Source organism: Enhydra lutris, unplaced genomic scaffold (genome assembly GCF_002288905.1).
Source record: "Enhydra lutris kenyoni isolate GAN:26980312 unplaced genomic scaffold, ASM228890v2 scaffoldscaffold22, whole genome shotgun sequence".
NCBI lineage: Eukaryota > Metazoa > Chordata > Mammalia > Carnivora > Mustelidae > Enhydra > Enhydra lutris.
Window position 1 is genome coordinate 13,263,829 of NW_019154106.1, and position 27,370 is coordinate 13,291,198.

The following is a 27,370-nucleotide window of genomic DNA, read 5'->3' on the forward strand; positions in this document are numbered from 1 at the left end:
AGGTCTGGTCCCTGCATCTCCTGCCTGTATATGCACTCAATTCCCAAACATCCATCATGGCAGGGTATGGGGTGAGGTGACACGGAGGGGCAGAGAGTTGAAGGGGGCTGGGAAAGTCAACTGTTGATTGCCAGCAGCTGGCCTCCCCTGCACACCCCCTACCCCCAGCCCCTGAGCCTCAAGTTTCCCAGGGGCAGGGGTGAGTCTGATTAAAAACCATTTGTCAGGACGTGCCCACCAGCTGCCGGCTGACCTCAGAGACTGTTTAATATCCAACAACACAATGTCAGTCACAACCTTTGCCCTGTCGGCACCACTGGAGGATGGAGCCTATTCCAAAAAGGAAAACATCTTCAAAATAGAAGCTAGCCTCCTCAGCCCACCCCCTGGCTTTTCCTGCAACTTCAAGGCTCTCGTTGGAAGCCTGGAGGTGGCTGTTTTCCTTCTTCAGTTGAGCCAAGAAAGGGGCCAGGTGGGAGATTTACCAAGTGGAGTAGACCACTGGGACCAATTATTATCTTGGATCCCGTGAAAACATTTTGATTTCCAAGGAAATGTCTCAGAGAGGCCCCCCACCCCTTTTACAACGTGGAGAGGACCCTCCTTACTGTCATCCTACAGCCCCTGCCTGCTTTCCAGAGCGGCAGCGTGCACTTGCAGGGCCAAAACTTTGTGCCGCCGAAAGGTAGCCTATAGCCATGTGTGGCTGCACAAATTTAAATTTATATTATTTGAAATTAAGTAAAATTAATATTTCAGTTGTTCAGCTGAACTAACCATGTTTCAATTTCTTAACAGACACATGTGACTGGTCCCTATCAGATTGGACAGGGCAGAGAGAGGACATTTCCATCACTGCAGAATGTTCGTTTGTACGGCACTGGCCTACAGCAGTGCTTCTCTACTCTGGCTGTTCACTGGAGTCCCCTGGAAGCTTATAAAAAGTCCTGATGCCTGTCTGGGGCTCAACCTAAGACTCAAAGTGAATAGTCTGGGATGGGAGTTGGCATTGGGGTTTTTCAAATGTTCCTTATGTGATTCTAGCGTGTGGTCAGCACTCGTCCATGGAGTACCAGGCTTTACTATAAGGATCTATAAGGCTCACTATAAGGATCATGTGGAGCTTTTTAAAAAATGTACAGATTCCTAGGAAACTTCCCTAAGTCTTCTGAGTGAGCAGGTCTGGCATAGGTCTCAGGAATCTGTTTTTATTACGCATGTCAAGTGGGTCTGCAAAAAAATGGTTGTGGACCAGAGGCGGGAAGGATGTCATGCACCAGGCACCTGTTAGGTTGGGCGTTGTGTTGGGGTTTGATCCATAGGCCACGCAGTCCAGCAAGGTGGGCTTTATGCGTGTCTGTGTCACAAGTACGGGGAATGAAAATTCAGGAGAGGTGAAGTCCTTTCCCAAAGTCACTAGCCAGGGAGTGGTAGCAGGGGCCTTTGGACCTGGTTTGAGTGTTAAAGAAAGCAGGCTCGGGACGCCTGGGTGGCTCAGTTGGTTGGACGACTGCTTTCGGCTCAGGTCATGATCCCGGAGTCACGGGATCAAGTCCCGCATCGGGCTCCCAGCTCCACGGGGAATCTGCTTCTCCCTCTGACCTTCTCCTCGCTCATGCTCTCTCTCACTGCCTCTCTCTCAAATAAATAAATAAAATCTTAAAAAAAAGAAAGCAGGCTCTGGAGTCATTTTGGGGTTTAAGTGCCACTAAATGTGTGACCTTAGACAAGTCACCAAATCTCTCAAAGTCAGTTTTTCCTATTTTGTAAATTGGGACAACAGGACCTACCTCCCAGGGATGTGGCAGTGATTAAATGAGATAAGGCGGGTGAAGGACTTTGTATGGGTACTGTAGGCGTCAGAGTAGCAGATTAGTGTCTGAGAGACTTCTGCTCCTCCCCCTGCTTATGTGTGCATGCTCTCTCTCTCTCTCTCAAATGAATAAACAAAATCTTAAAAAAAAAAAAAATCTCTTTGCTATTCAGCAGGTGGGCTCAGGCTGCCTCCTTGCCCCACATCTGCTGTCCTGCAGGATTGCAAATACAACTTCCTCACAATAAAGGAAAGAGTAATAGCAATAGTAACAATGATTTGTAATCAAGTAGCAACTGCCTTTCACCAAAAACTTGAACTCCAGGTACTGGGCTGAGTGCTTTATACGTCAATATGTTTAATCCTTTCTGCAAACCTGTGAGGTAGGTACTACTATAGTTATCTTTTTTCATACCAAGAAACAGAGGAATAGAGTCTCTTAAACATTCATCTGTGGTCACATAAATAGTAACTAGCAGAACTCAGGTTCAGCCCCAAAGTGGCTCCTCCTCTAAGTTACTCCCCAAACAGAAAAAAGAAAGAAAACAGTGGAAACAGAGTTTTGTGTCTCACTGTATAAGGCAATTTCATGCACATGGAATCATTGGGTTCTTATGATGTATCCTGTGTGGCCGGGCTAGTTATCACAATTCCCAGATCAGGAAAATGCAGCCCCTGGAAGGTGTGCTGTGTGAAGATCACCCAGTTAGTGGTAGTAAGACACAGAATACCATGGCGGTCACATTCCTGCTCTTTCCAACACACCATCACTCAAGAGAGATTATACTTATTATCCCCTGCCTATGACCATCTCATCCCTCTCCTGCCTTGTCCATGAAAGATGAGGAGCCTTTCTCCTCTGGGGGTGGAAGTGCTGGGATTTGGTTAAGGCCTGAGAAAACACAAGATGAGAGTTATCTTGTTATCCATCTTAGTTCCAGTTCTTTCCCAAGGATGAGGGAAGATCCTGTGACCTCCAGATTCCCTGTAGAGAAATGCTGGCCCCTGGAAAGGCCTTTCCCCCTTCCTTCACTGAGCTCTTCCCTTAGAACAAAAACTAGCTAAGTAGGCAGCAAGGGCATGCAATGAGAGAATGGGTGCTGGTTCTGTTTTCTTCTTGCTGTGTGACCTTGGACACATCATTTAACCTCTCTGAGCCCCAGCTCACTCCATTATAATGCTGAGAATAATGTCTGTTTTACATCATTATTGCAAGGGTAGAATTAGACAATGGCCTTCAATGCCTAGTGTTGCCTGATGCACAGGGTATCCCAATGGCAACCTTCACCATTTGTGTTCACTCTGACCAGGCATCCAAGCAGAGAAGCAAAGGGAAGGGCAGCTGCTACACTCCACTGGGAGTTGCCCCCGGGCCCCCTTCTCTCAGTGTTGATGTGGACAAAGGAAAGGGGGGGTTGGTCCCGGAGAAAGGACAGAGGCCCTTTAATGAGCTCAGGAAAGCCCATCTCCTGACAATAACAGCCTAGGCTTCTGCAATAACATCCTGCCAGAAGAGGCAGCAACAGGATGCGTGCTGGGAGTGGGAGCGTGTGGCTGCCCCACTGCCCGCCCGCCTGCCCGCCTGTCCTCTAGCTCTGAAGAGGCTCAGGAAGTAGCAGCCAGGGATCAGAGAGAGATGAAGACTCCCCCCTCCACATGCATCCTGGACTGATACAGAGATGGGAATATCAGCTGGCTTGGATGGAGACTCCTGTTGGGCAGATTGTTAGTGTTTTTTCTGTGATCTGCTCCCACCCCACTGCTGTCCTTGCTTCAGCTGGAGCTGTCCCCTGGGTCCACGCCCAGTGGCCTCCCATAGTTATACTCAGTCAAGCAGCAGGGGAGTGGTTGGTCCCCACTGGCCAATCAAAGCTCCCACATCTGTTGAAGTCCTTCTTGGTGCTGAGGACAGAGCTTGTCTCCGGAAATGCAATGGTGATAGAGAGTGACACCACCTCAGCCCCCGAGGGGGTGGTTTCCAGTTGGGTGGGGGTACAGAGAGGATGAGCAAATACGGTAAGCGAATGAAGTTCTGAAAGTCAAGGGAGCTTGGGGGTTGATGGGGGATGGGAGATCAGGGGGGGCAGCTCCATGGTGGAGAAGGTGGACACACAGCTGATGGATGGGCCGGAGTTGGCCAGGCAAAGAGGTATGGGCGTTGCTAAAGAGGGTTGAGTTGGGTCCACAGCTCTGAGTACCAAGGGGCTGTGGCTGGAGAGAAGGCCAGGGCCAGTGGCTTTGTGGGATGGTCACATCAAAAATGAGGCCCTTCTGCCTTCGGCTCAGGTCATGATCCCAGTGTCCTGGGATGGAGTCCCACATCGGGCTCCTAGCTTGGCAGGAAGCCTGATTCTCCCTCTGCCTCTGCCTGCCACTGTCTGTGCTCGCTCGTGCGCGCTCTCTCTCTCTCTCTGACAAATAAATAAATAAAATCTTAAAAAAAAAAAAGCCCTTTATATGAAGGGCAGTGGGAAACCCATGGAAGCCTTTTAGGCAGGGAAATGATGAAATCAGATTTGAGGTTTGAAACTTGACATGTCCCCTTCCGTCAGTGAGCGAAACTTCATAGGGCCCTCTCTGCTTTCAAGCCGGGAGGATATTCAAGAAAGTTGCTTGTCAGAGCCACAGTCCTGCGAAGTGGAGGACAGAGACCTGCTGGGACACAGGGGCAAGCTCGGGGCAGGCTCAGAGCCTGGCTCTATTGACTGGACATTCGCACAGTGACCTGGGCAAATCACTGGCGCCCTCTTGACCCCGTTTCCTAGGTATATATATATATATATATATATATATATATATATATGGTGGAGCCAGAGGAATCCAAAAGGCCCTTTTGGCTAAAATATTCTATGCTCTAAACCTGTCCTACAGTCTGGGGATGCTTGGTAAGTGTTGGCTGATCCTTAGACAGCACCTGATCAGGGGTAGGGGGTGGAGAGAGAACCAGAAGTCTCTGAGTCCCGGAAAGTGAATGTCCTGCATGCAGAGAGGGAAGGATCGCCACAGTATGCTCACGGCCTGTTGGAACTGAGGTTGGATTTTGCATCACTCTCAGTCCTGAGTGGTGTCAACCTCTCCAGCTGGGGGCCGTTCTCCCCACAGGAAAGTCCGGGGATCTTGCTTTCAGGATGTCCCCATCCTGAGTCTTCAGAGGCCCTAGTCCCTAGAATCATAAATAGGGTTTGACCTTATGAAGCTAGGGAGGCAACAGGGAAAGATGTCACATGGAAGTAGGAGATCTGGCTTGTATTCCCGCCTCTGCTAGTCCGTGACATGTGATGCGACCTTGGGGTCATGTCGCTGTTCCTCCCAGGGTCTAGTTTCCTCATTGATGCAACAATAGAGTTTTTCAAAGTGATAGCTGCTTTCTGGGGTACTGATCGAAGATGAAAAAGACTATGTCTCTTCTCTCAAGCAGCTTTCAGAAACCTGTACTTTCCCTGCAGTGTACTGAGTACAAAGATAAAGGGATACTCAGACATAGGGCCCTTAGTCCAGTGGGAAGGTGTAGGAGGTCTTCCTGGAGGAGGAGGCTGCATTCCCATTTGAATGGTCAGTGTGAGATAGTTGGTAGAAGGAGGCAGGGGTGGGGGAACTACTTTAAACATTTCCAGAGAACAAGGAATCTATCTAGTCATCTTGCTTTTGGCAGCAGAAGCTCTGGCTCACACCCCGTCCCCCGCCTGTCCCCCCTCCCCAGTCTGACTGGGGCTCTGGAGCTGCTCCTCTGTCTGCCTACTGGCTGGGAGGGCGGCCAGCCCCAGAGGTCTCCTGGGAGGACTTCTGAGCATCCTCTGCAGGGATGAACTCTGAGCACAGCCCATAGTTGACTTGAAGTCACAAGCTTGCCTTGGGCAAAGTTTTCCACCAGTCAGCAGGATGTCTCCTTGGGAGCCTCCAAGACTTAGAGCAGAGCCAGAATAGCCTTTGTCTCTGCCAAGGTTTGCTGGAAGAGATGCCATCCACCACCCGGGGGGTTCCTAAAGGCAGAACACCCAGCCTCATCCCCCTGTCTTGGGAATATTTATCGAGTGTAAATCAATACCAGGCGAGCAGGGGTAAGAGAAAACAGCCAACCTCATCAAGTAACACACATTTGGGACTGAGTGGGAAAGCTGTGGAGGAGAGGGTGTGGTCTCCTGGGAGACTCTTGTAGGGATTCCGGGCAGACCTCCATTCCTGGAGGACTCCTGTGCCGGGGTGCTTAAAGTGGGCTCTAAGGGAGGAGAAGAAACTCGAGAGTTAAAGGATAAGGTGAGAGAGAGAGGAAGCAGACCAGCATTCTAGGCAAAAGAACAGCATGAACAAAGGCTCTGGGGCTGGGAGCCTTGTTCATCAAGGAGGTTAAAGGCTGGGTGGCTGGTGTGCAGGAGGAGTGGTGGTGATGAGAGGTGATGCTGAGGGGTTGGCTTCCGATGCTGCAGCCTGCCCTGGGGCCTTTGTCCTTTACCCTAAAAGCAATGGCGGCAGGGGGCATCCACATCAGCAGGGGTCTAATAGGATCAGACTTGTGTTTTGAAAAGAAACATCACCTTGGATGCCTCAGAGGACAGAGGATGGATGGGGAGGAGGCAGTGGATGTGGCTGGACCAGCTTGGCTACTGCACTGGTCAGGGCGGGAGATCAGGGTGACCGGAACTAGCTGTGGCAGTGGTGGTGCTGCTGAGGGGGTGTTGGTTTTGGAAGTGTGATTGACGTCTTCGGTTTCTGAAATATCAGAGCTGTGGAGCACTGCATGGTCATCTCGTCTACCTCCCCGTCTGCCAGCACAAGGCAACTGAGGCTCAGAGATAGGGACAGCAGAGTCACACCCTGTGCTGTTCCAGTAGGCGTATGCAGTAAAATTTTAAGAAAACGGTTGGAGCAGGAAGATGCTTTAGAAATCAACTAGTCTAATTCCTACATTTTTATAGATAAGGAAACTGAGGCCCCAAGGGTTGAGATCTTTAGGGGCCAAAGGCCACCCAGGGAGTTAATTAATTAATCAATGGAATGACCTATACATATATAAACATGGCTCTGTTGACCTCTAGATAGTGGGACATGTGTTTGTTCAGGAGGGAGATAACTTGGCAGAAGTCCCTCCAAATGCTTTCCCAAGCCTCCTTGCGCCCGCTGGCTCCTCTCTCAGCGGGCCTGGGGTTAGGGAATCCAGATGTCTGGGTCCACGAAGCCAGCTGCATTTTCCCACATCATGGGTTCCCAGTGTTTGGATTCAACAGGCTCAGCAGCCTTGCTGGTGGCAGGGAGGGAAAGCCAAGCTGTTGTCTCAGTGAGTTTCCCAGTGTCTGAGTTTAGAGAGAGAATTAATTTCCTTGGGGGCTTTGGAGGTGGCCCCTCCAGTCTGGCCAGAGCCCCGCAGCTAAAGCCAGAACTGCAAGGTCACCACCTTGTGCCTAAATACAGGGACCCAGGTCTTTGGAATCAAGCATTGTGATGGGTTCTGACAGATGTTATCAAACATTGTGCTGCTTCCAGATTCAAGAAATCATTTGGAAGATGTGTTCATGTGGAAGCCAAAATGTGGGAATTTTCTTTTTTTGGCGGGGGAGGGATGTAGAAAAACAGGCTGAATATTTGAAATTGGGGATTGCATTAGGAAATTGCAGAACTTTATTTTTTGGCAGCGGAGTAGTTCATTGTCAGAGAGACCTGGCTTTGTCTCCGAGGAATCCTCGGGGCCCCGGAAGGACTGTCTCAGTTCTCTGCAGCTGCTCCCTCAAGCCCTCGGGAATGTTCAGGCAATAGGGACCGTGGCACCAGCTTTTGTTAGAGGTTCGGATGGCTGGGAAGATGGTGGCATGTGGAAAAGCATGCAGTCTCTAGAATCATACAATCCTGGAGGTGTGAGTGGGGAGCACACTTGGGTCCTGGCTTCTCTATGACCACCTGTGTGACATTGGGACTCATGTCTTTAAGCCTCAGTTTCCCGATCTGCTAAATGGGGACAAGGATACTTATTTCACAGTGCCCTTGTAGGAACCGAGCTAACTGATGAAAAGCACTTTATATGGTGTCCAGCACTGAAAAAGCTGGATTTACAATGTTCTTTTTTGTTGCTGTGGGACCCTGAAATCAACCAAGATTGAGTCAGTTTGATTCAGAAGAACAGAACCTTCCTCTTCGATTAGGGCCACTCCTCGTTGTCTCTTGAGGTTCACTGCCATGGCAACGGGCTGGTGCGGTGAAGAGGAAGGCAATGGGAGCAGCTGGGCAGCCAGAACGTTGCCTGGCCTGGTCTGCTGGCGCCATGGCCAGCGAGGGCAGCAGCCTGATTAATGGTCGCCTGATCCACTGGCCTCCTGTCAGGCCACCCTGGGGGAGGCTCCTCACCCAGGGAGGGGCACAGCTTCATTTGCTGGGGTGGGCCAGGCCCCTGGTCAGTGGGCACGGTTGCAGGTGTCGTGGAGTCTTAGAATTGCTGAAGCACAAAATTAGAGCTGAAAGGGACCCTGGAGATGAATTATTCCAATGTCCATCCTTTATGGCCGAATCCAGAGCAGATGGGTAATGAATGCCTACACTGTGCCCAATGCAATATGAATTTCTTCCCCCACAGGTTAACTTCTACAACAACCCCGTGCAATAGGTACAACTGTTCCTACCAGGGAGGTAGAAACCAGGGGTGGGAAATCTGTCATTCAGGCACAGCTAGGATCTGCCTCCAAGACGTCTCTGATTATAGGCCCCACGTTCTTTCTACTACCTTGTGTTACTTACTTTTAGTCTGGTTTTGGGGAACTCACCTGTCTTAGCTTTCTCTTGCATTTCTATTGCCTCGGATAGTGCTTCATGCATATGAGGGGTGCCATAAAAAATGATTGAATCTCCATGAATGATCTCAGTGCCATTTTTGCAGGTATGACCCTAAACACGGGCCAAGAAAGCATGTGTGTATCTGGGACCTCTATCAGACCCTAGGATGGGAAGGTCCTTAAAGATGAAAGTCCTTGGTTGGCATTCTAGCGCCTCTCGCCAGGCTGTTATGGCCACACTGAATTCCATGCCAAACGTGTACTTTCCTTCCCCTCTGTGCTGTCTCTCCCACTTTTCCCTACCTGGAATACCCTCATTTCCATCTTTACTGGTACCCATCTTTCAGATATTCCTCCGCGACGTTCTCCTTGATGCCTTTCAGGGAATCTGGTTGCTTCCTGCTCTAAATTTCTGTGCTCCTTGCAAGTCTCTTGTGTGCATCCTTGGTTGCATTTTGCACTGCCTTGTCTTCTCCCGAGTGCATCCTTTCCTGCCCTTCCTCCCCCAATAGACTATAAGCTCCTACTGGGGCTTGACCTCATATCTTGGCATCATCTAGGCCATCTAGCACATTGGCACCCACAGCAGCTGTCACGACTGTGGAATTGAATGCAGTTGACCTGGAGCAGAGCTCCCCGCCTCTACCCTGTCCTGTTACCCTGATACTCTGGTGTTGAGCCGGATTCATCAGGCAGTAGGACTAGAACAGATAGGGCTGGAGATGGGCCTCGGTCTGCCTCCTCTCCCCACGTGTGGGCTGGAAACGGCCCCTCTCCAGGGACCTCTCTGACCTCGGCTGACCTTCACAAGGGCTGTTTTCTCATTCTCTTGGGTTGGGCTGAGAAAAACAGGAAGAATCATTAAGAGACAGTGCCTTGTGAGCCAGCAACATTATCACTGATTCTTTTTACAGACACTAAAAGCTTTGTACATTGTGACAAAAGAGTGGGCTTTTCCTGAAGTCCCTGAGGAGAAGCTGCCACTCACCTCCCGGATCCGGCCCTGGCTTCACCCCTCAGCCCCCTTCGCCTTTCTTCCTCTTCCTTCCACACTTAGGATTGCCAGTGTTTTCCATGCTTAAAAAACGTAGAGCTGGAGGACCTCTCCCCGTTGTGTCTAGAATCTCCCTGAGAGGTCATCTGACACCTTGCCATTCGGAGTGTGGTCCGTGGACCAGGAAAATGCAATTCCCAGGCCCTTGAAGCCTGCTGGTATAGACTCTGCACCTTAACAAGATCCGCAGGGAATTGTTATGCACATCGAAGATTGAGAAGGGCTGTTCTCACCCACTTCTAGTTATTTATTTTTAATTTTTCCAACAAGAGGGGGCATCTGGGCTGTGGTGAGGGAAATGAACTTGTGAGTCTGGAGCAAGATTAGTTTGGTTTAACAAACATTTGTGGAACAGCTGCTGCCCACCCAGCCCTGTGCTAGGCTCTGTAAGAGAAAATCTGAAGTATGGATTGTGGTCTCTTTGGTCTTCCCATTCTTCCTTGTTCCTGGCATCGCCCTGCCCACACCGCGGCCCCAGCAAGCGTTTGTTGAATTCCAGCCTGAGGTTGCTTCTGCTTCCCTGCAGCTGCCTTCTATAATTACCAGCCTCCCTGGGTAACTCACAGCACTTTCAGACAGAAATAAATAAGGTCTTTAAGGAGGAATTCAGAGAGTGGGCTGTGTCCTTTGTTTTACCGGCTCTGGAGAGTAGGATCCCGACAGTTGAATAATGAGATAGCGTGCTTACAGTCCAGAAATCCATATATCATCAGTGACAGAAGGGGAGCATCTGTACTGGAGCAAGGAGTGATTTCAAATGGGTGAGACGTCTTTTGATAACGCCATACGGGATCCCAAAGAGGCCCCGAGTATCAGTGCTTGACTCCACTTCACCAAAGTGAAGATCTCTTGAGGTCTGATCTCTGTTGGAGTGTCTAGTTCTTCCTTTAGGGGCTTTCTTCTTGATGTAACATTTGCTGAAAGTCATTCCCGGAAACTACCTTTATTTGCAAGGCAGGCCTCACGCCGTCCTTATCTGTTCATCAGAATCCAGGCTGTGTAGTGCCGCTGCTCTGGTTGTGGTTCCCAGGCCCTGTGTCTGCCTTTGGTTACTCTGTTGCTTCTGGGAGCTCCATATTTGTCCACTATTGTGGACTGGAGCAGGGTTTTAAAATTTTTGCACCGAAGGCATCACGTAACACTTTGCAACACTTTTCCTTTGGGGGAAGAAACGTGCTGCTGTAATGTGTTTCTCAACGACAGTTCACAGTAGTGGTCTGGGACGTCGATACCCTTCCAGACCAGTAGGAGACAGGACGTTCTCTTCTCTTTATTAACTTCAGTTGTCCTCGTCAACCTCTGTTAATAGATCATTACAGTATTGTGCACTAGGATTTCCCAAAGCAAAGGAAAGTGATAGAGATTTCCAGTGGTGTTATTCTTGGAAAAGTTAGAAACTAGGACTGAGGATTTCATGGGTCCCTTGCATTGGCCAGATTAATCACATCCAGTATAATGATAATATTTTTAGTATTAAAAAATAACAGTAGCTAATTTTTTGTTGATTTCTTACCAGGTGCCAGGCACTGCTCTAAGCACATTAATAGGGATCAGATCACTGAATCACTACACAGTGCTAGGAGACAGGGGGCATTCCCATTGCACAGAGAACAGAATGAGTCAGTGAAATGTTGACAATCTTATCCAGCTGGTAACTGTTGCACTTGGGTGGTTGGATCTGGGAGCGTGTGCTGTTATCCTCTCTATAGTTCGCTTTTGGGGTGGAATGGCTATTCTGGATTTCAGGCTTATGTTGCTGACACAATTTTGTCCTCAGTAGGTCTTTTCCTTATATGGTGGTGTTTCAGTTGTGGGTAGCTGCATAACAAATGACCCTGAACGGAGAGGCTTAAAACAATAAATTAGTTGTGTTAAAAGATAAACTGTGGCATATCAAAAAACTGTAGAGGTTATTTGAGCAAAAGTCAATTTGAATAGGGCAGTGACAACATGGTAGTGAGGAAAAGGCGGAGAAGCAAAGCAATTATCTGAGTGACTATAGCTTCGGTGGCTGCCTTATTTGGGAAAGACTAGTTGGCCGTTTGCGATTGGCTGTGCTTAGGTTTTCATTTTTTAACCTTGAGGCATTGCTGGCTTAGTTTTTGGTTTGCCCTTGCTGGTGACAAAGGCATTAAAGCCACCTCAATCTAACGGCCTTCTTGTTTAATTAATTCAATAGTGGATACCCCTGAAGCTTAGCTGGGCAGTTCCTTGGCTGGTTCTGCTTGGGGCCGAGGTCAGAGGGTGGCTGGAGCTGGAAGGATCAAGACAGGTTTTCAGAAAGTTCAAGACAGATAAAATGTCTGGTGCCTGGAAGGATTGGCTAGAAAGCTGGGCTCCGCTGGAATGCCTGAGCCTATTTTCTCTCAAGGTGGTCTCTCCATGTGGACTCTCCATCCGTCTCCATGGATCAGACTTAATTCATGGAAGCTCAGGGCTCCCTAGAGCACACAAGCAGAAGCTGTCAGGTCCTTTTAAGGATTAGGTCTGGAACAGGCTCAGCGTCTGCTACCTTCTGCTACCTTCCCTTGGTTAAATTGAGTCACAGAGCCAGCCCAGATTCAGCATGGGAATGGACTACCCAAGGGAGTGAATATTGGGAGGCATGGTTCCCTGAGTCCCACGTTTGGAGACTAGTTGTCACAGCTGGCCACTGTGACCTCTCTGGTGTATGACACTGGGCTGGGAGGGCAGATGTGGAATTGACACTTTGTCATGTTTCAGCTGTGTGATTTGGACAGGTTACATAAACATCTCTCAACTTCTAGTTCTTTCTCTGTACAAGAGGGGAACTAACAGTCGTCACTATAACTCTGTGCCAGGCACTGCTCTAAGCCTTTTACATACAGGAACTCATTTAATCCTTTCAGAGTCCCAATGAAGTGGCTACCATTGTCCCTTCAAATTAACAGAGAAATTCAAACACATAGAGGTGATGCCGCCTGCTCACGGTCACATGGCTACCAAGTGGCAGCCCTGGGATTTGAACTTAGGCAGGGTGGCTCCCTAGTCCGTGCTCTTTATTTTGTCCTCCATTTCTCAGTAGCAGCTCTCTCCCAGGGAGACGTCAACGTGACCTTGCAGGTAATGTGCTTGGTGCATATGTGGTACCATGTCAAGGCACAAAAGTCGGCGGTGGTTATGAATGTTCATGGTATTAGCGTCATCCTGAGAAGCCTGGCTCATCACCATCACCATTTCATTTCTTGGCAAAGATGAGTACAAACTGTTTGTTCCCATTTTTCTTTATATGATTCTATGTAATATTCCCATTTCAAACGTATTTGGGCCCATCTCAAATATAATTTGTTTCCTGGATTTATTTCTTTGTAGCCGAGGGAGTCTTATACTTTCCTTCTAGGAAATCACTTTAGACGGATGCTCTGCTCCTAGCACTTGACGGCAGATGCAAATCTATCTGTACTCTGGAAATGCTGCTGATCGTCTAGGTCTGAACTCAGTCCCTGAAGCTCCAGTGCTTTGTTCAATATCTACTATGACCCTGGGAATGATAGATAGCATTTACATTGATGCTGTCTGTTCAGATGTTTTTACACTGTCTCTGGGCTCTAAGGTTTGGGCTGTTTCCTGACATTATGAATCTGTTTGTATATCTGCTTCCCCCTTCCTCCTTCCAACTTACTCATCAGGGTTTTCTGAATTACTGGTTGTTGACTGTTTGTATTCTTTTTTCTTTTTCTTTTTTTTCCCTCATATAATTGAGACAGGATCTCTGCTACTTGGGTCTTGCTGAGCATAGCTATAGTTCAAGTAAAAAAAAGAAAAAAGAAGTTATTCTAGACTGCTCTTTTGTTCTCTCTCCTCATATCGAATACATCAGCAAATCCCACTGACTCTGCCTCTAAATTCTATCCACAGCTTGTCTCCTTTTCTACCACAAACACTGGTACCCGCGTGAACAGCTTTCAACCAGACTCATGCAGGAGGCCCCTTGTGGGTTCCTAGCTTGCATTCCTTCCCAGCTGTTGAGCAGTACCCATACAGCATCTAGAATGGCCTTTGAAAGTGTAATCAGAACGTGTCACTCCCTTGCTTAAAACCCTCCAGTGGTTCACCATGGCAATTACATTACATGTGAAGTCTGACCAAGGTCCATGAGGACCCACATGACCTGGGGCTACTTATTCAACCCCATCCCCGAACCCTCTTCCTGCTCTATTCTCTTTGCAGCACTTGTCACCATCTGGAATTATTTATTTTTCTTGTATATCGTTGGATCTACCTCCCCCAACCCCTATCCCACTCCCATATAGAGAGTCGGCACCAAGGGACAGGAACTTTATCTCGTTCGTTGCCATACACCCAGCATGTGAAACATGGGCCTAGCACTTGGAGGGGTGTGATCAATATTTTTGATTGAATGAAGGCATAAACCACTCCTTTATATGGGAATCTAACTCTTGACCAGCTAAGAGTCCTGTATCAACTATTTCCATGGTTTTGGCTTTTCATTTATATACACAGGGATCTCTTTTGAATGCTGGCTCAGCTATAGGGATAGAATGCTCCATTTCATAAAAATCAGCCACATTATTATGTATTTTCTAGAACTCCATGCTGTGTACTCCCAAATGATTCCATGAGGTAAGTGTAAAGCTGGGGGGACCACATTTGATAATATTCCTTTTTTTTTTTCTCTAACTCTTTTGTAGTGGCTTTTAAAATCTATGATCTCTGCCTTCCATGGTGAGTGGGCTGGGGATAATGGCCAGTGACACAAAGTAGCTAACATTTTCTCTACAGGTAACCTCTTAACCACCATCCATGGGCAGTAGCTCTTTTCCATCACTCCCTCTTATCCCTCTAATGATGAACCTATCTTGTAGCAGTGACTTCTGATAGACATTCTGAGTTCTGAATGCATAGGTCAACTCTTTATCTTGGTTGTATTTTTTCTTTGTTTCCTTACCTCGCATCACAATGATCATATCAATGAGGAGGCTCATTCCTTTTGTGGGTTCATGTTGCATTATTATCTGTGTGTTTCAAACAATTTTCATCTCAGCCCAAATTGATCCAAGTCAGGTTTCTGATGTTTTAATTAATTTAAAAGAAGCTTGTAAGTATAAATGGAAAGGAAGAGAGAGAATACAAAATTTGGAGCATTAAAAAATTGGAAAAGCTAACTATTTCTTGACTTAAATGACAAGAGATAAAATTGGAAAAGGCTTTGAGTAACAGGCTCATGAAAATTTTTCAGTTAAAGTAATTTGGCCAGGGAGAAACAATTAGGAATATAAATGTTCTTATCTATTGTTTCAGATAATTGCAAGGTTACCATTAAGAGAGGAGTCACTAAGGATGAGAAAGCAAGGAATCAAGGTCAGCTTGAAAACACCTTTTAAGAAAGAACTTTAACTGTATACTGAAACCTGGAACTTAGTTGAAGCAAACAGAATAAAGGTCTCCAATGTAAGAGGTAAATTGCTAAGAAACTATGAACCTGGATTTAAAAATTTGACCATTTTTGACCATTGAGACCTAAAACAAATTTCAGGCCAGCATATTTGCACCAGCAGGAAGCTGGTTAAAGGAGATAGGCAATTCCCAAAGACTGCATGCTCCCCAGGACCCACTTTACATATGGTGGATAATGGAAAAGGGAGGCCCTCCAAGTGGAAAGAGTCAGAAGCTACAGAGAATGACTGACAAAGGAGTTCTTACCAGAAAGCAGAATCTGTGACTAATAAAACAACTTGATCTGCGGTCTTCATAATGCTCTCCCACCAAGATTTCATAATTGCTATGGATGATGACTGCTGTGTGTTTTTGTTTCCCATTTTCCAAACAAGGGTTTTAGCTTGCTGCTACTCTGTTCTTGGGACACCATTGTATATTGGGTAAGCATAAGTGGGTGGGTGGTAAATTTCCTTTTTAGTTCATGGGGATGGCTAGACCACAAGGAGGCCCAGTGGAGAGTACTGCACCACCAGTGATCCTGAGCTTTGAGCTGGATGTAGCAACAAGGTAAGATACGTGTGGGAGGAAGAATGAATGACAGATATTTGGTGAGGAGCAGAGCAGATGGTGTTTCAGACTGGTGGGGTTTCTCTAACTCTGTTTCCTTTGCCTTCTAGGTACATACTCGTCTACTCCCTTGAAGTTAAATGGAGTCATGAGACTCAGTTCAGGCCGATGAAGTATGGCTGGAATTGATGTACTTCCAGATTAGGCCCTCCAAAATCTCCCTTGAGATCAGCCCCACTACAGAGGACCCAGTAGAGGGCTGTGAGGCCTCAGGAATGGCAGAGCCACTAGATGGAAGGAATAACTCATGTGGGGCAGAACCTTGACATGAATTGGTATATGAAATGAACAGAAAATAAGGCCTCATTTAAGTTAAATAACCCAGGAAATCAACCTTTCTTCTGTTGAGATTTTGGAATCACCTGTTATCACAATCAGCCTTGACCAAAGCAGTAATCAAAGCTATATGCAATGAAACATGCAGGCTATGTGTTGGTGTAACCTATTAATTACCCTCTAATTTTCTTTCACAAGATGACTGTAGGGGACTTCTGTGGCTAAAATTTATTTCTGATTGAGACTGATTTTTTCCTATGTCTTATGGGGTTCTTGTCCCCTGAAGTCAGTTAGTCCCCAGGTATCATTGAATGCCTAATCCCAGATCTACTACTTACTAGGTGTGTGATCTTGGACATGTACTAATGTGTTTGAGCCTCAGTTTCCTTATCTGTAAATGGGTATAATAATAGTACCTGTCTTGGGTTGTTGTGAGAATTAAGTGAATCATGACACCTGGCACATAGCTCACTAAGCTTCTGTCATCATTACTGCTGACATCATAAATTGCTAGGTATATGCTTGGCACTAGGGACAACATTGAAGAAAATATACAAGGTCTGGACTTCTGTGAGGTATCTGCTTATTCCATGACCCTCATGTTTTATTTTGTACTTGTCCAGTATAGTTTCTAGTAAGTACTTCATTTTAAGAGAAAGGTTTTGCCCTCTCTAGTCTACTTCAGAAAACATTGGTTGTGGTTGGGCATGTTCTTTGTCTTTCTGTCTGGGTGTTTTGAGTCAGTATCTGTGTTACTGTTAGTGGCTTTATGCTCTGAGTATAGTGTTTGTCTATACCCTGTGGCAAGCGGAGGGGGAGGCCCACAGGAAGGCAAAAATCCCTATTGGTGGAAGGAACCATTTCCTGTTTAGAGCCATTTCCTGCTTGGATCCACTTCCTGCTCAGATCTACTTCCTGCATGGATCAACTTCCTGCTCAGAGTCACTTCCTCTTTAGAATATTGAGTAAAAAATGGCTGCCATTGTACTTATAGAAGTATATTTTGCTCCTTTTCTCGGTCCTTTTTCCCAGGGTATACTGCCCAACCATCTCATTTCCAATGATGTAAGTAATGTTTGCAAGACACAAGATGTTGAAAACCCCTTCCCTTCTTTATTAACCTATGAGAATGGAGACTGAATCTATACCAGTGATGGCATCATCTAGCCCCTACACTACATGCATTTAGATGCCTGGTTTACCTGTATGTCTAAGCTAGGGTCCTTATGCCCACGCAGCTGCTGTGGGCCATCTCCCTGGCACATGCTCCTTAGTGATACTAATTAGGCAGGCACACCCACTTGCCTTGGCATGTTTTAAAGATGACCCAAGCTGCAAACACCAACATGTATAAGACATATGCTCTCTTTTTTGTGTAAATTCAGGCACCAAAATATGCCTACACGTAGGGGTGTGTGCATACAGACACATGCGTATTCTTTTTTGCCTGGTAGAAATATGCTTCTGTGATGTTCCTTCTACTCCCACACATGCCCCTCCATGGCTGGCACATCTCCTAATTATTCCCATCTACTCCCTCCCCATAGACCTTTTGTGTGTATATTTTGGCAGACGTTCTCTTGATTCTTCCTAGTTTCTCTCTCTCTCTCTTTTTCTTTCCCTGTCTCCCTCCCTCTCCCTCCTCTTCACAACTCCTTAGAAAATTTGTTAAACTATACACTCTTTATTATTAGTGTACATTTATGAAAAATTCTTCACTGTTACAAAAGTGCATGGTTATAAAATCATCTCCGTACAAAGATTGGCATCTTCCCTTTCCCCACCCCTCCCTAACCCTCCCACCCCCAGACATCAGCATTCCACAGGACAATGCTTAGAAAAACTGAGAGCTCAGTGGATCCAGAGCTCTTGACCGAGTGCTATGGCAAACATGGTGGTGATTTACACAGGACCTTTCAATTTGCCTCCTTCATTTCCCTTTTGCCTCCTTCTGAGGTGGGTAGAGCAGACAAGTTTCTCTAGTTCAGGAAATTGTTCTTCTGTGGAATGGGTAAAGACATCTCCTTATACTCTTCTAGAGCTGAAAAGGATGTCAGAGCAATATCACTGAAGACATCTATAAGGAAAATGAAGGTTTTAGGTCTTTCCTGATGGTTGAAGAGAAATACCTTCCGTAGTCTATTCAAATTGCGTATACCATCTTCCTTGAAAGGAGCTAGCAAACTCTATAGCAACTCTGGGGACTTATTTGTGCAGGATTTCCTGGTAATCCCAATGGGAATGGAGAAACAGGTGAGGGTTTGTCTGAGGGCAACCAGAAGCAACTGGTCCAGAGTGGTGTGGTGCAGATTGGGGTCTTTTCTAAAGAACAATTTTCTTGGTCCAGGCTTTGACCAACCCTGTTGGTTAGCTAAACTTTGATATCCTCAAGCCCAGCATGAAGGAAGCTTATGTGGTAGGACAATTCTCTGAGGGACAGAGAATGGAGGGAAGCAGTCAGACTGTTGCTAGGTTGCCTCAGCCACATATTTCTCCCTTTTTATATTTTTCTGAGCAGCTATCCCTAACCCAACCCTAATGGGATTCCATCTTAGTGTATCAAGTGATGCAGTAAACAGATGGCTGAGTATACTGTGTCAGAGAACTGAACTCAAGTTCCAGAGGAGTTGGCCCCATGTCAGTAGATACACAATGTACATGGAACCTCATGAACAGACACATGGACTCAGAGATACCCCAACACTTACATTTAACTAGTCTGGAAAACACATAGTCAAGGTTTGTAGGAATACCACCATGGTTTCTTGGTTAGCAGGGTTGTGTGCACTTTTACAACTAGCGCAATTCTATTTCTTCTATAAAAGTGTGCTTCTAGAAGCTTGCTTCTGATAGCCTGCACAAGATGGTGGTGGTAGTGGTGGGCGACATGGGATTCCTTGGCAGGCAAGGAGTTTTATCATTGTGCTTTAAGTTAACTGAGGACCTTCTAGCAGCTGGAGAAGAATCTGTTCTTTAAATGTCATGTATCCTACTCAGAAAGGTTTGCCATGAATGGGGACTAAATAGTCTCATTAGAAAGGACATTTGAATTCAAGGGGCATTTGGTGTCTTGTTTGGTTCTAGTTCTATGCAAAAAGATACATATCTTAAAATATATTAACTATATTTCAGCAAATAAGAGTCTCTAGGAGATTATAATAGATGTATATGGTGGCCCTCTCTGGGAGGCTATTTGCATCAAGACTATTATTTCTAGAAGTTCTTCTCCAAATACATTAGGTTGTTAGCTTGACTGGTGAAGAGCAGCCTGGATATAGTGGAAGAAGAGAGCAGGTATGGTTCTGCTCCAGATGTCACAGGAGCAGGCTCTTGCCCAAATGTTAGTGAGATGCAGGGGATACAAGGTTCAAGTACCCCAGGTCCAGCAGTTTCTGGGTGCTCTTTTGGTTGACTAGCTCAGGGAAGCATGAGTAAGTGAAGACTTCGTGGAAGTTGACATGTTATTTTCCTTTATTCCTTTTCCAGGAGGATGAGATGATGCAAAATTGTTGGAGCTGGGGGGCAAGGTAGAAAGCCCCTGTTTTAATTTTTATCCTGGCCAGCCTTACCAACATGTTGGACGGTGCCTTAATGTTTTCCCCTATCCTGCTGAGGTTCTCACCCCACAGCTCTCCTGCACCCTTTGTATCTCTTGAAACACAATACAGCAGAGCTTGAGTAGGAGGGGTTAGCACAGCTTCCTCTCTTGTTTCCCAAAGAACTTCATTTTTTGCATGACTACCACCATGGATGCTAGTTCTAATGTGTTATTTACACTTTGCAAGGCAGATGACTCCTATTCAGGTGCTATTTGCACTGCTTCTATGTTTCAGAGGCTGCGACTTGCTCTATGGTGAGGGCATCTCGATTTGTGTAGCAGCTGGTTTACTGCCTTTTATTTAGAGGACCTACGGGACATTTATGGCTGCTGAATCCAAGAGCCCCACTACCCAGCCATCATGGGCTTTCTTTTCCCCAAGCACCTGGCAAAGCTGGAGAGAGAACCGAGTTGAAGTTGAGTCCCAACTTTACTGCTTTGGCAATTCATGCCTGCTCTTGAGTCTGTATTTTCCAGCCTGTAAAATAGGAGTAATTATGTTTGGTTTGCCTCCCACAGAGGGTTGTGAAGAGTCAAGAATGATGCTAACAGCATGTTAGGAGCTGTCCAGTGCTGAACAAATACAGGGAAGCAGCTGATGAGGCTGACAAGGCTGATGACGAGGATGAAGATGACAGCAGCAATGATGATAATACTGCTTTGCACATGAAGTTGCTTGCTTTTTGATGGACTGACTAGACACAGTTTCCCTAAATGGAGTTGCCTATCACTTTCCTTCTAGAGTTTACCCAGATAACCTTGGGTAAGATACCTAGCTCTCTACAATTAATTCATCTGTAAAATGGGAATAATAAAGACCACCAGGCAGTGTTGCTATGAGAATTGAAATAGGTGAGTCAGTAGATTTAAAAGTGCCCCAAAGAGTGCTTGGTCATTATTGGGAGCACTTACTCATCAGCACTACTGGAACTCAGACTTAATGTAATTTTAGAGGGAACTGTGATGTTCCCCAGCTTGGATAGGGTAGAAAGAGCACAGACTTTATTTTGCTTGTTAAGCAACATGTAACTATATTTAAACTCTCTTTGAGCCTTTGTTTCCTCCTCTATACAATGGGAACAGCAATGCTTACCTCACAAGAATGTGTGGATTAAAATGGAATTGTCTGTGGAGAGAGCTTATCACAGTGCCTGACACTGGCAAGTGTTTGGTAATTAATAGCTCTCATACCCTGATGCCTAAATGAGTGAATTCCTTGGGAGAAAGAGAAAATCTCCTATAGTCATAACTGTGGTGGCCTCCTCCTCCTTCAGTCTTGGCTACCCTCATGCTACAGTGCACTTTTCTGGTGAGATCCTTTGGCGTGAGCACTGTGGCAAGAACAGTCACAAGATTAGGAGTTCCAAGGTGCTAAGACTCTTGCTGCCTCATTGCTGGACCTCTTGCTTCCCTCTTCTGAAACCAAAGCTTGAGTGAGAAGCAGGAGACAAGGGTAGGTACTTCAGCTTGGTACCTGGACCTCACGGGCAGGCTGCACTTGGTGGATATAGTATGGAGGCAGTCAGTAGGAGGTGTTCTCACCTGGTAGCCCCTGGCAGGAGGCCTAGGGGACGGGCACAGAGGTGTTCTCTCCCTCTGGAGGCAGTGGTGGGCAACTCCAGGATCTGAAAGATTGGGTGTCAGAGGGAAGTTTTGGTCCTGTGCCACACCTGCTCTATACACTTAAGTCACAAGGATTGGTCGCTGTTCTCAACACACCATGCATATTTTGGCCTCTGTCATTTGCTCATGTCCACCCTTCATTGTCTACCTGACAAAGCAGACATTTTTTGATGACTCAGTTCACAAATTGCGTCCATTCTTGTAATTCTCTTGGACTTTTCCAAGCACAGTTGATGATCATTCCTCTGGGCTTTCATAACTATGAGCTGAGAGTGTTGACAAATTGTCTTAAAGGGAATAGTTTTTGAATCTCTCTCTTCCATTAGAGGTAAAAGCCTTAGGACAGAGTCATTGGACATTTCCAATTCTGCCACAGTGTCTGGCCCAGAGTTGAAGATCACACAAATGTAGTTTCCTGACCTTGTTTGGGTCATGACAGAGGTGACCAGGGTACCAAGAGCCAGACTGAGCGGTGTCTGGGAGCCAGCAGCATGGAGGGACATCAGGTGCCCACATCAAATCTCTTCCTCTTCACTGGCCTTGCTCCAACGGTGGCAGCAGTTGGCTGTGATACCCAGGAGGAAGTTGGTGGCCACAGAGGCAATGGAGACCACAAAGCCCACAAATGCGATGAAGAGGTAATCATCCAGGGTCAGGGTCAGGTGGCAGGCCTTGAAGCTCTCCTCAGTGAGGGAGAAGAGTGGGGCGCCCTCAACTTCAGGGGGGCCCCGGCACTCAGCCAGCTGAGAATCTGCAACACAGAACCCGGAAATGGTGAGGGGCCGGGGAGAAAGAGAATGGAATGGATAGTCCTCCACACTTCCCAAGAGAATTTGAGATTTTTTTTTTAAAAATTGAGTTTCTTCTATGTGTCAAAAATTTTACTTACCTTCTTTACTCTCTTCAACAACCCTTGAATCAAATGTTTTTATACCAATTTTTATGGTCGTGGAGATCACTGCTCAGGGAGTTTAGTAACTTGCCTCTCCGGTCCAGTAGTCATTGCTGATGGTAGATCTGGGGCTTTCATGGGACATCATCATCTCTTACAGTAACCTCCTAACTGGTTTATGCCTTCTGCCTTGAAACCATCTTGACATAGTTCACTCAGTATTTTTCATACCTGAAGTCCTGTCATGTACTCTGTGCTTGAAGCCCTCCCCTGACTTCTTACCTTCCCATGGAATGAAAGCCAAGGTCCTACCTGTGGTCCTCACTTCTTATCTCTATCCCTTTTCTCCTTGTTCACTCTGTTCCGTCTACACACACCTTCTGATCATTCTTCCTTCACCATAAGAACGTCCCTTTTCAGGGTGTAAAGGGAGAGCTATTGTATTTGTCTCATTTATCCCCTGAATCTCAACACAGCTCCGTCCCTTCCTTCCTTGGGGACTTTGCTCAAATATCACTTTATTAATGGGGTCTTTCTAAATGATTGTTTATAACATAGTAACTCCATATCACCTTTCTCTGGGCGTTCCCCACTCTGCTTAATTTTTCTCCATTGTATTTTATCATGTCTTACAGTTTCTTTACTATCTGTCTCCTCCCCCTTAAATATAAGTTTTCCCCATGTTGTCCCCAGTCTCTGAACAGTCTCCTATCTGTGAAAGTGTTGAATGAAACGTTGTTAACTGAATGTGTGGATGGATGACTCTGTCCAACTTTGAAGGATTGTTTTTTTCTACTATCTCATGTGGGTTTTCCAGATATGTAGAGTATAAGATTATGAACATGGGCTGTGAAAATATTGGTCTGGGTTCAAATCCCCTTTCTACCCCACGCTGGTTGTGTGATTGTGGGTGAGTTACTTAACCCCTCTGTGTTTTGCTTTCTTCATCTGTAAAATGAGGATAATAAGAGTATCTATTGCATTGGGTTGTAGTGAGGACTCAATGAATTAACATATATAAATAATATATTCTTGGTGGATAATAAGTACCATGTAAGTGTGTGCTTTGGTTGTTATCCTAAGCTTGTCTCTTGGACAGGTCAGTGACCCTACAGATTCTGCAATTCTGCACATAGACTTCTGTAGGAAGGAGGTCTTTTCTCCATCACTGATGGTCCCTCCTCACCCTTCCAGGGTCACTTGCATGAAGGTTGTCAGTGGTTTCATCTTACTCTGCCTTGGAGGTGAGTGTGGCGTTCAGGCCGTGGTTCTGCCATTCAGTACCAAGCACAGGCTTTCCAGCAGGCAGTCATTTCTTTTCTCAGTGGATAAACATTAATCAAGCTCTCACCATGGGCAATTTTTTTTTTAAACCTTTCTGGCTCTCATGCTTTCCCTCCATAAGAAGGGGATAATTCAACCTAAATTATCTAAGACAGTCATTATGAAGAAGTTTTCTAAATGAGGTGGTACATAAATGCCATTTATTCATCCTGTAGTTTTTGAGGGCAAAGAATAAAATGATAGATTTGATTGACCCTTTTGACAAATGGATGAACATCATTGTCCTTAGAAATGAAGAGTCACTTTTGGGAAGAAGAAGCAGTCTGCTCCAAATTCCAGGTGGAGAGGGTCCCTGTAGGCTACAAGTGCAGTTCTCCAGACCTTGCTCAGGATAAGATCGTGTCTAGAGTTAACCATCAAGGGCTCTCCACTTGGAGCTAAAGATGCTGAACTCCAAATTCTATTATGTGCGTGACTGGGGTGGTGGTGAGACCATGTGACACTGGAGAAAGTGAGGAAACTGAGGGAAATTCGTATGGATCCAGCAGAGGAGGCTCTGAGGGCAGCTGGCAGGACCATGAGGGGATTTGGGATCAGAGCCTGAGGGATAATGAGCCCCTCTGGTAAGTCAAGGACCAGTTGTGAGGTTGAGTATCCCAAACCTTATGTCCCCCTTTGTTGGGGTTTGTCCCAAAACTGTGGATAATAGTGGGAGAAGAAAAAGATGACAAAAGGAAAATGATCGCTTGGTCCTAACCACACTGGCAAGTTCTTTGCACCCAAGAGGAACTGTCCTAGAGAGTACAGTGTGGTGAAAAGTACAGTCTTTGGAGAAAAGGGGACCTAGGTTTCTAGCGTGAGCACTGGGCAGTTACTTTTCCTCTCTGGAACTCGGCTCCCTTATCTGCACTGTCGTGAGGCTGCACAGATGGGATCTTGGACCCCTCTCCTGCTTGAGGGGAGACTGCGCTTCTTCTGAAGGGCAGCTGGGGCCTCAGAGATCACAGGAAAGAGGGAGCCCTGGGAGTCGTGGAAGTTGTGTTACAGAATGCCCTTTCTGTACACAGAACACAGGAGAGAGGAGGGGACGTGCCGCCTGCCAAGGGTGAGCAGGTGGGGAGACCGCTCCAGGCAGTTTCCCCTTATGCCCCCTAGCATTGCCCCATCTCGTGCCGAGCTATTTTGGTCCCAGAGAACTTCCTCCCACAGCTGTGTAGAAACAGTGGAATCGTGACCCACAGCACCCCCCCGCCATTCCCCAAACTATTTTGGTCTTGGGCTCCCCACTCAGTCCTCTTCTCCCTCCTACTTCATTCAGCATCACTCCTTTTGAACACACTCTGAGCCAGGCTCTGGGGAAGCCCCTGAGATGGTGCCCTCAGTTACTTCCTGTTGTTCTACTGCTGGAGGCTAGTGCCAAGGCTCAGTGCTGCCACACAAGAAAGCTGGTGACTAAGGGCCACAACTGAACAGGGCCTGCCTCTGGGGGAGGCCTTTAAGCCGAGGTGATTCAGCCTTCTTCAGTCCCCAGTGCACTCCCAGCTGGGACTGGTTGGTTAAATTGCCACATCCATTTCTTGTCTCAACACCCCACCCCATGCCCAAACCTTGCAGAGTTCTGCTGAGGCCCTTTGGCCAGTCAGAACTCAGCCCTGACTCTTTCTGTTAGCTTTGGACCTGACTCTTCAGGATATAGTCAGAAGGTGGCTAGACTGCCAGGGTTTGAATCCTAACTCCAACACTTAGGGGCTGTGCAGCTTGGGGCAGGTTACCTCTTTGTGCCTTGGTTTCCTTCTCTATAGAGTAGCATGTGTGTGGGCCTCATCATGGTTCTTAACGAGGATGAGATGAGCTAAATATGAAATATGATTAGGATAAAGCATAATAGTAAATACTAAATAGTAAGTACTAAAATAAAGAGTGTTAGCCATTTCTATTTTCTTTTGAGTTTTCCCAGCACTCAGAACACTTAAAAGGCAGAGAGTAGAGTAGAGTAGAATGGGGTTTAGAAGCCAAGTGAACTTGGGTTTTATCCATGGCTCTGCTACTTTCTGAATGAGTGACCCTGGGCAAGTCTTTTCATTGTCCCAGATTTCAGCTTCTTCCCCTGACAGATGGGGGTCATAAAAGCATGGGAGATAATGTGTGCCAAGTTCTCAGGTCAGGGTGAGAGCTCAGCACACACGGTCTCTTATTAACGACTCTTCTTTACTATCTGTCTGCCTCCTTAGGTCCTAAGTGCCACAGAGACAAGGGTGGGGTGTGTTTCTCTAATGAGTGGGTCTGCAGTGTCCAGCACACACAAAACACCTCATGGACGATCCCGGTAGAGTGAAAGGGCTGGTGCACCCAGAGGCCAGTGCAGACCATGTCATGCTCCAGCTGCAAAAAGCTCTTGGTCCCTCCCTGTTTTTTGGAGCCTTTGCTTGCAGTGAGGCGAGACCCTCTGAACCCCACCCCCCCATGCCTGGGCCATCTAGTTCTACCTGCCCGCCTCACCTGCCGTGCAGCGTTGGATCCTGTTCCGTAGCCACTTCAGCAGCGGCTCCATGGTACAGCCACACACCCAGGGGTTGCCGCCGATCTGCAGGGTCACCAGCCCCGGCAGGCCCTCAAGGGCCTCGAGGCTGAGGAAGGCCAGGCCCCCGTAGCTGAGGTCCAGATCTCGGAGCTGCACCAGGCCCTGGAAGGCCTGGGGGTGCACCCTGCGCAGCCACGGGTTGTGGCTCAGGTCGATGTGCACCAGGCCATGGGCTTCCTGGAACATATCGGCGGGCACGTGGCTGAGGTTGTTGTAGCTCAGATCCAGGTGGGCCAAGCGCTTGGCGTGGAGGAAGAGGCCCGGTGGCAGCTCCGTCAAGGAGTTGTTGCGCAGATCCAGAACCCGGAGCTCCATGTAGCACGTGAGGTAGCCGGGCGGCACAGTTGCGATGCGGTTGTGGGCCAGGCTGAGGTTGCGGGTGTCCATCGGTAGGTCTGGGGGCACGGAGAAGAGCCGCTGGCTGCTGCAGTCCACCACCTGGTTATGGCACGTACAAAGGACGGGGCAGCTGGCGCCAGCGTCCGAGCGCATCACCCCAGCTGCCAAGAGGAGGGAGACCAGCAGCATGGCTGGGTGGGGGGGCCCAGGCCAGGGCAGCTGGGACCAGGTGTCACCCATCTTAGGGAGCTGGCAACAGCAGGGCTGTAGGGAGCCCACTGGGGCTGAGGCTATGTCCATGAATCACAAGTCAGTGGCTCAGAAAGACAGCTACATCAGGGCCAGAGTCCTGGAAGGTGGGGCTTCTGGGCACGTGGTATCATGTCTCAAGCCTTTCCCCAGAGCCTCTAAGCACCAGAGGGATCCCTAGGTGAGATCCCCAGGAAGCCCCTTTTGGAGCCCAGGGGAGAGTAAATCCAGCTGAGGTCTCTCGGGGTCTGAAAAGATGATCAAAACTTGAGAGAGGAAGGAGCTGAGAATGGGGCTGGACCAGCTGCTAGCAGGTCGTGGAAGGGTCCCTGTAGATCTGTGCTCTTCTCACCCATGGCTGCTAGGTGCTTCCTCTCTGTATTATGTTGGAGAGGTGGTGGTGGTGGGTGGGGGGGGCAGAAGGACAGGAAAGGTGCCTGTCGAAGGTCCTGGTACATCTAAGAACCCCGAGCCCTGTCCCACGTCTGGGACCAATTAGGAGGCCAGGGCTGCATCTGGGTCTCTAGCACTGGAGGTCTCAGAAGCCATTCCTTCTGGTGGCCCAGGGGGCTCGAGTCCAAGGGGGTCCTGGGGTGGGTGTTTTGGGAAGGGAGCCTGGCGGGGAGTGGGTCTCCATGGGCCTCCTGGAAGCTTGAGTCCTCAGCCTTAGCATCTACTGAAATCCCCAAGAAGGCTCTTCTTTCCCCAGGTTGGGGAGGACCCTGAGTGACACACACTGTTGCCTGCCAAGGCTGGAAAGAGCCATGTGTCCTGGAGGTGCAGGATGGGGGTCAGCTAGGACCGCTTTGGCGACTTCTCCTGAGCCAGTGCCTCTCTCCCAGCCCAGCTCTGTGTTCA

General features: G+C 47.5%; 1 protein-coding gene across 1 annotated transcript; it reads right to left on the bottom strand.

Annotated features, from left to right (window-relative positions):
* Positions 1–21,682: 21,682 nt before the first annotated feature.
* On the bottom strand, positions 21,683–26,563 carry LOC111150306 (leucine rich repeat containing 55). Its single transcript, XM_022507757.1, has 2 exons — positions 25,843–26,563; positions 21,683–21,918 (listed from the first exon to the last, which is right to left on the bottom strand). Exons 1-2 carry the CDS (start codon positions 26,561–26,563, stop codon positions 21,683–21,685), a joined length of 957 nt encoding a protein of 318 aa, XP_022363465.1.
* Between the last annotated feature and the right edge of the window lie 807 nt (positions 26,564–27,370).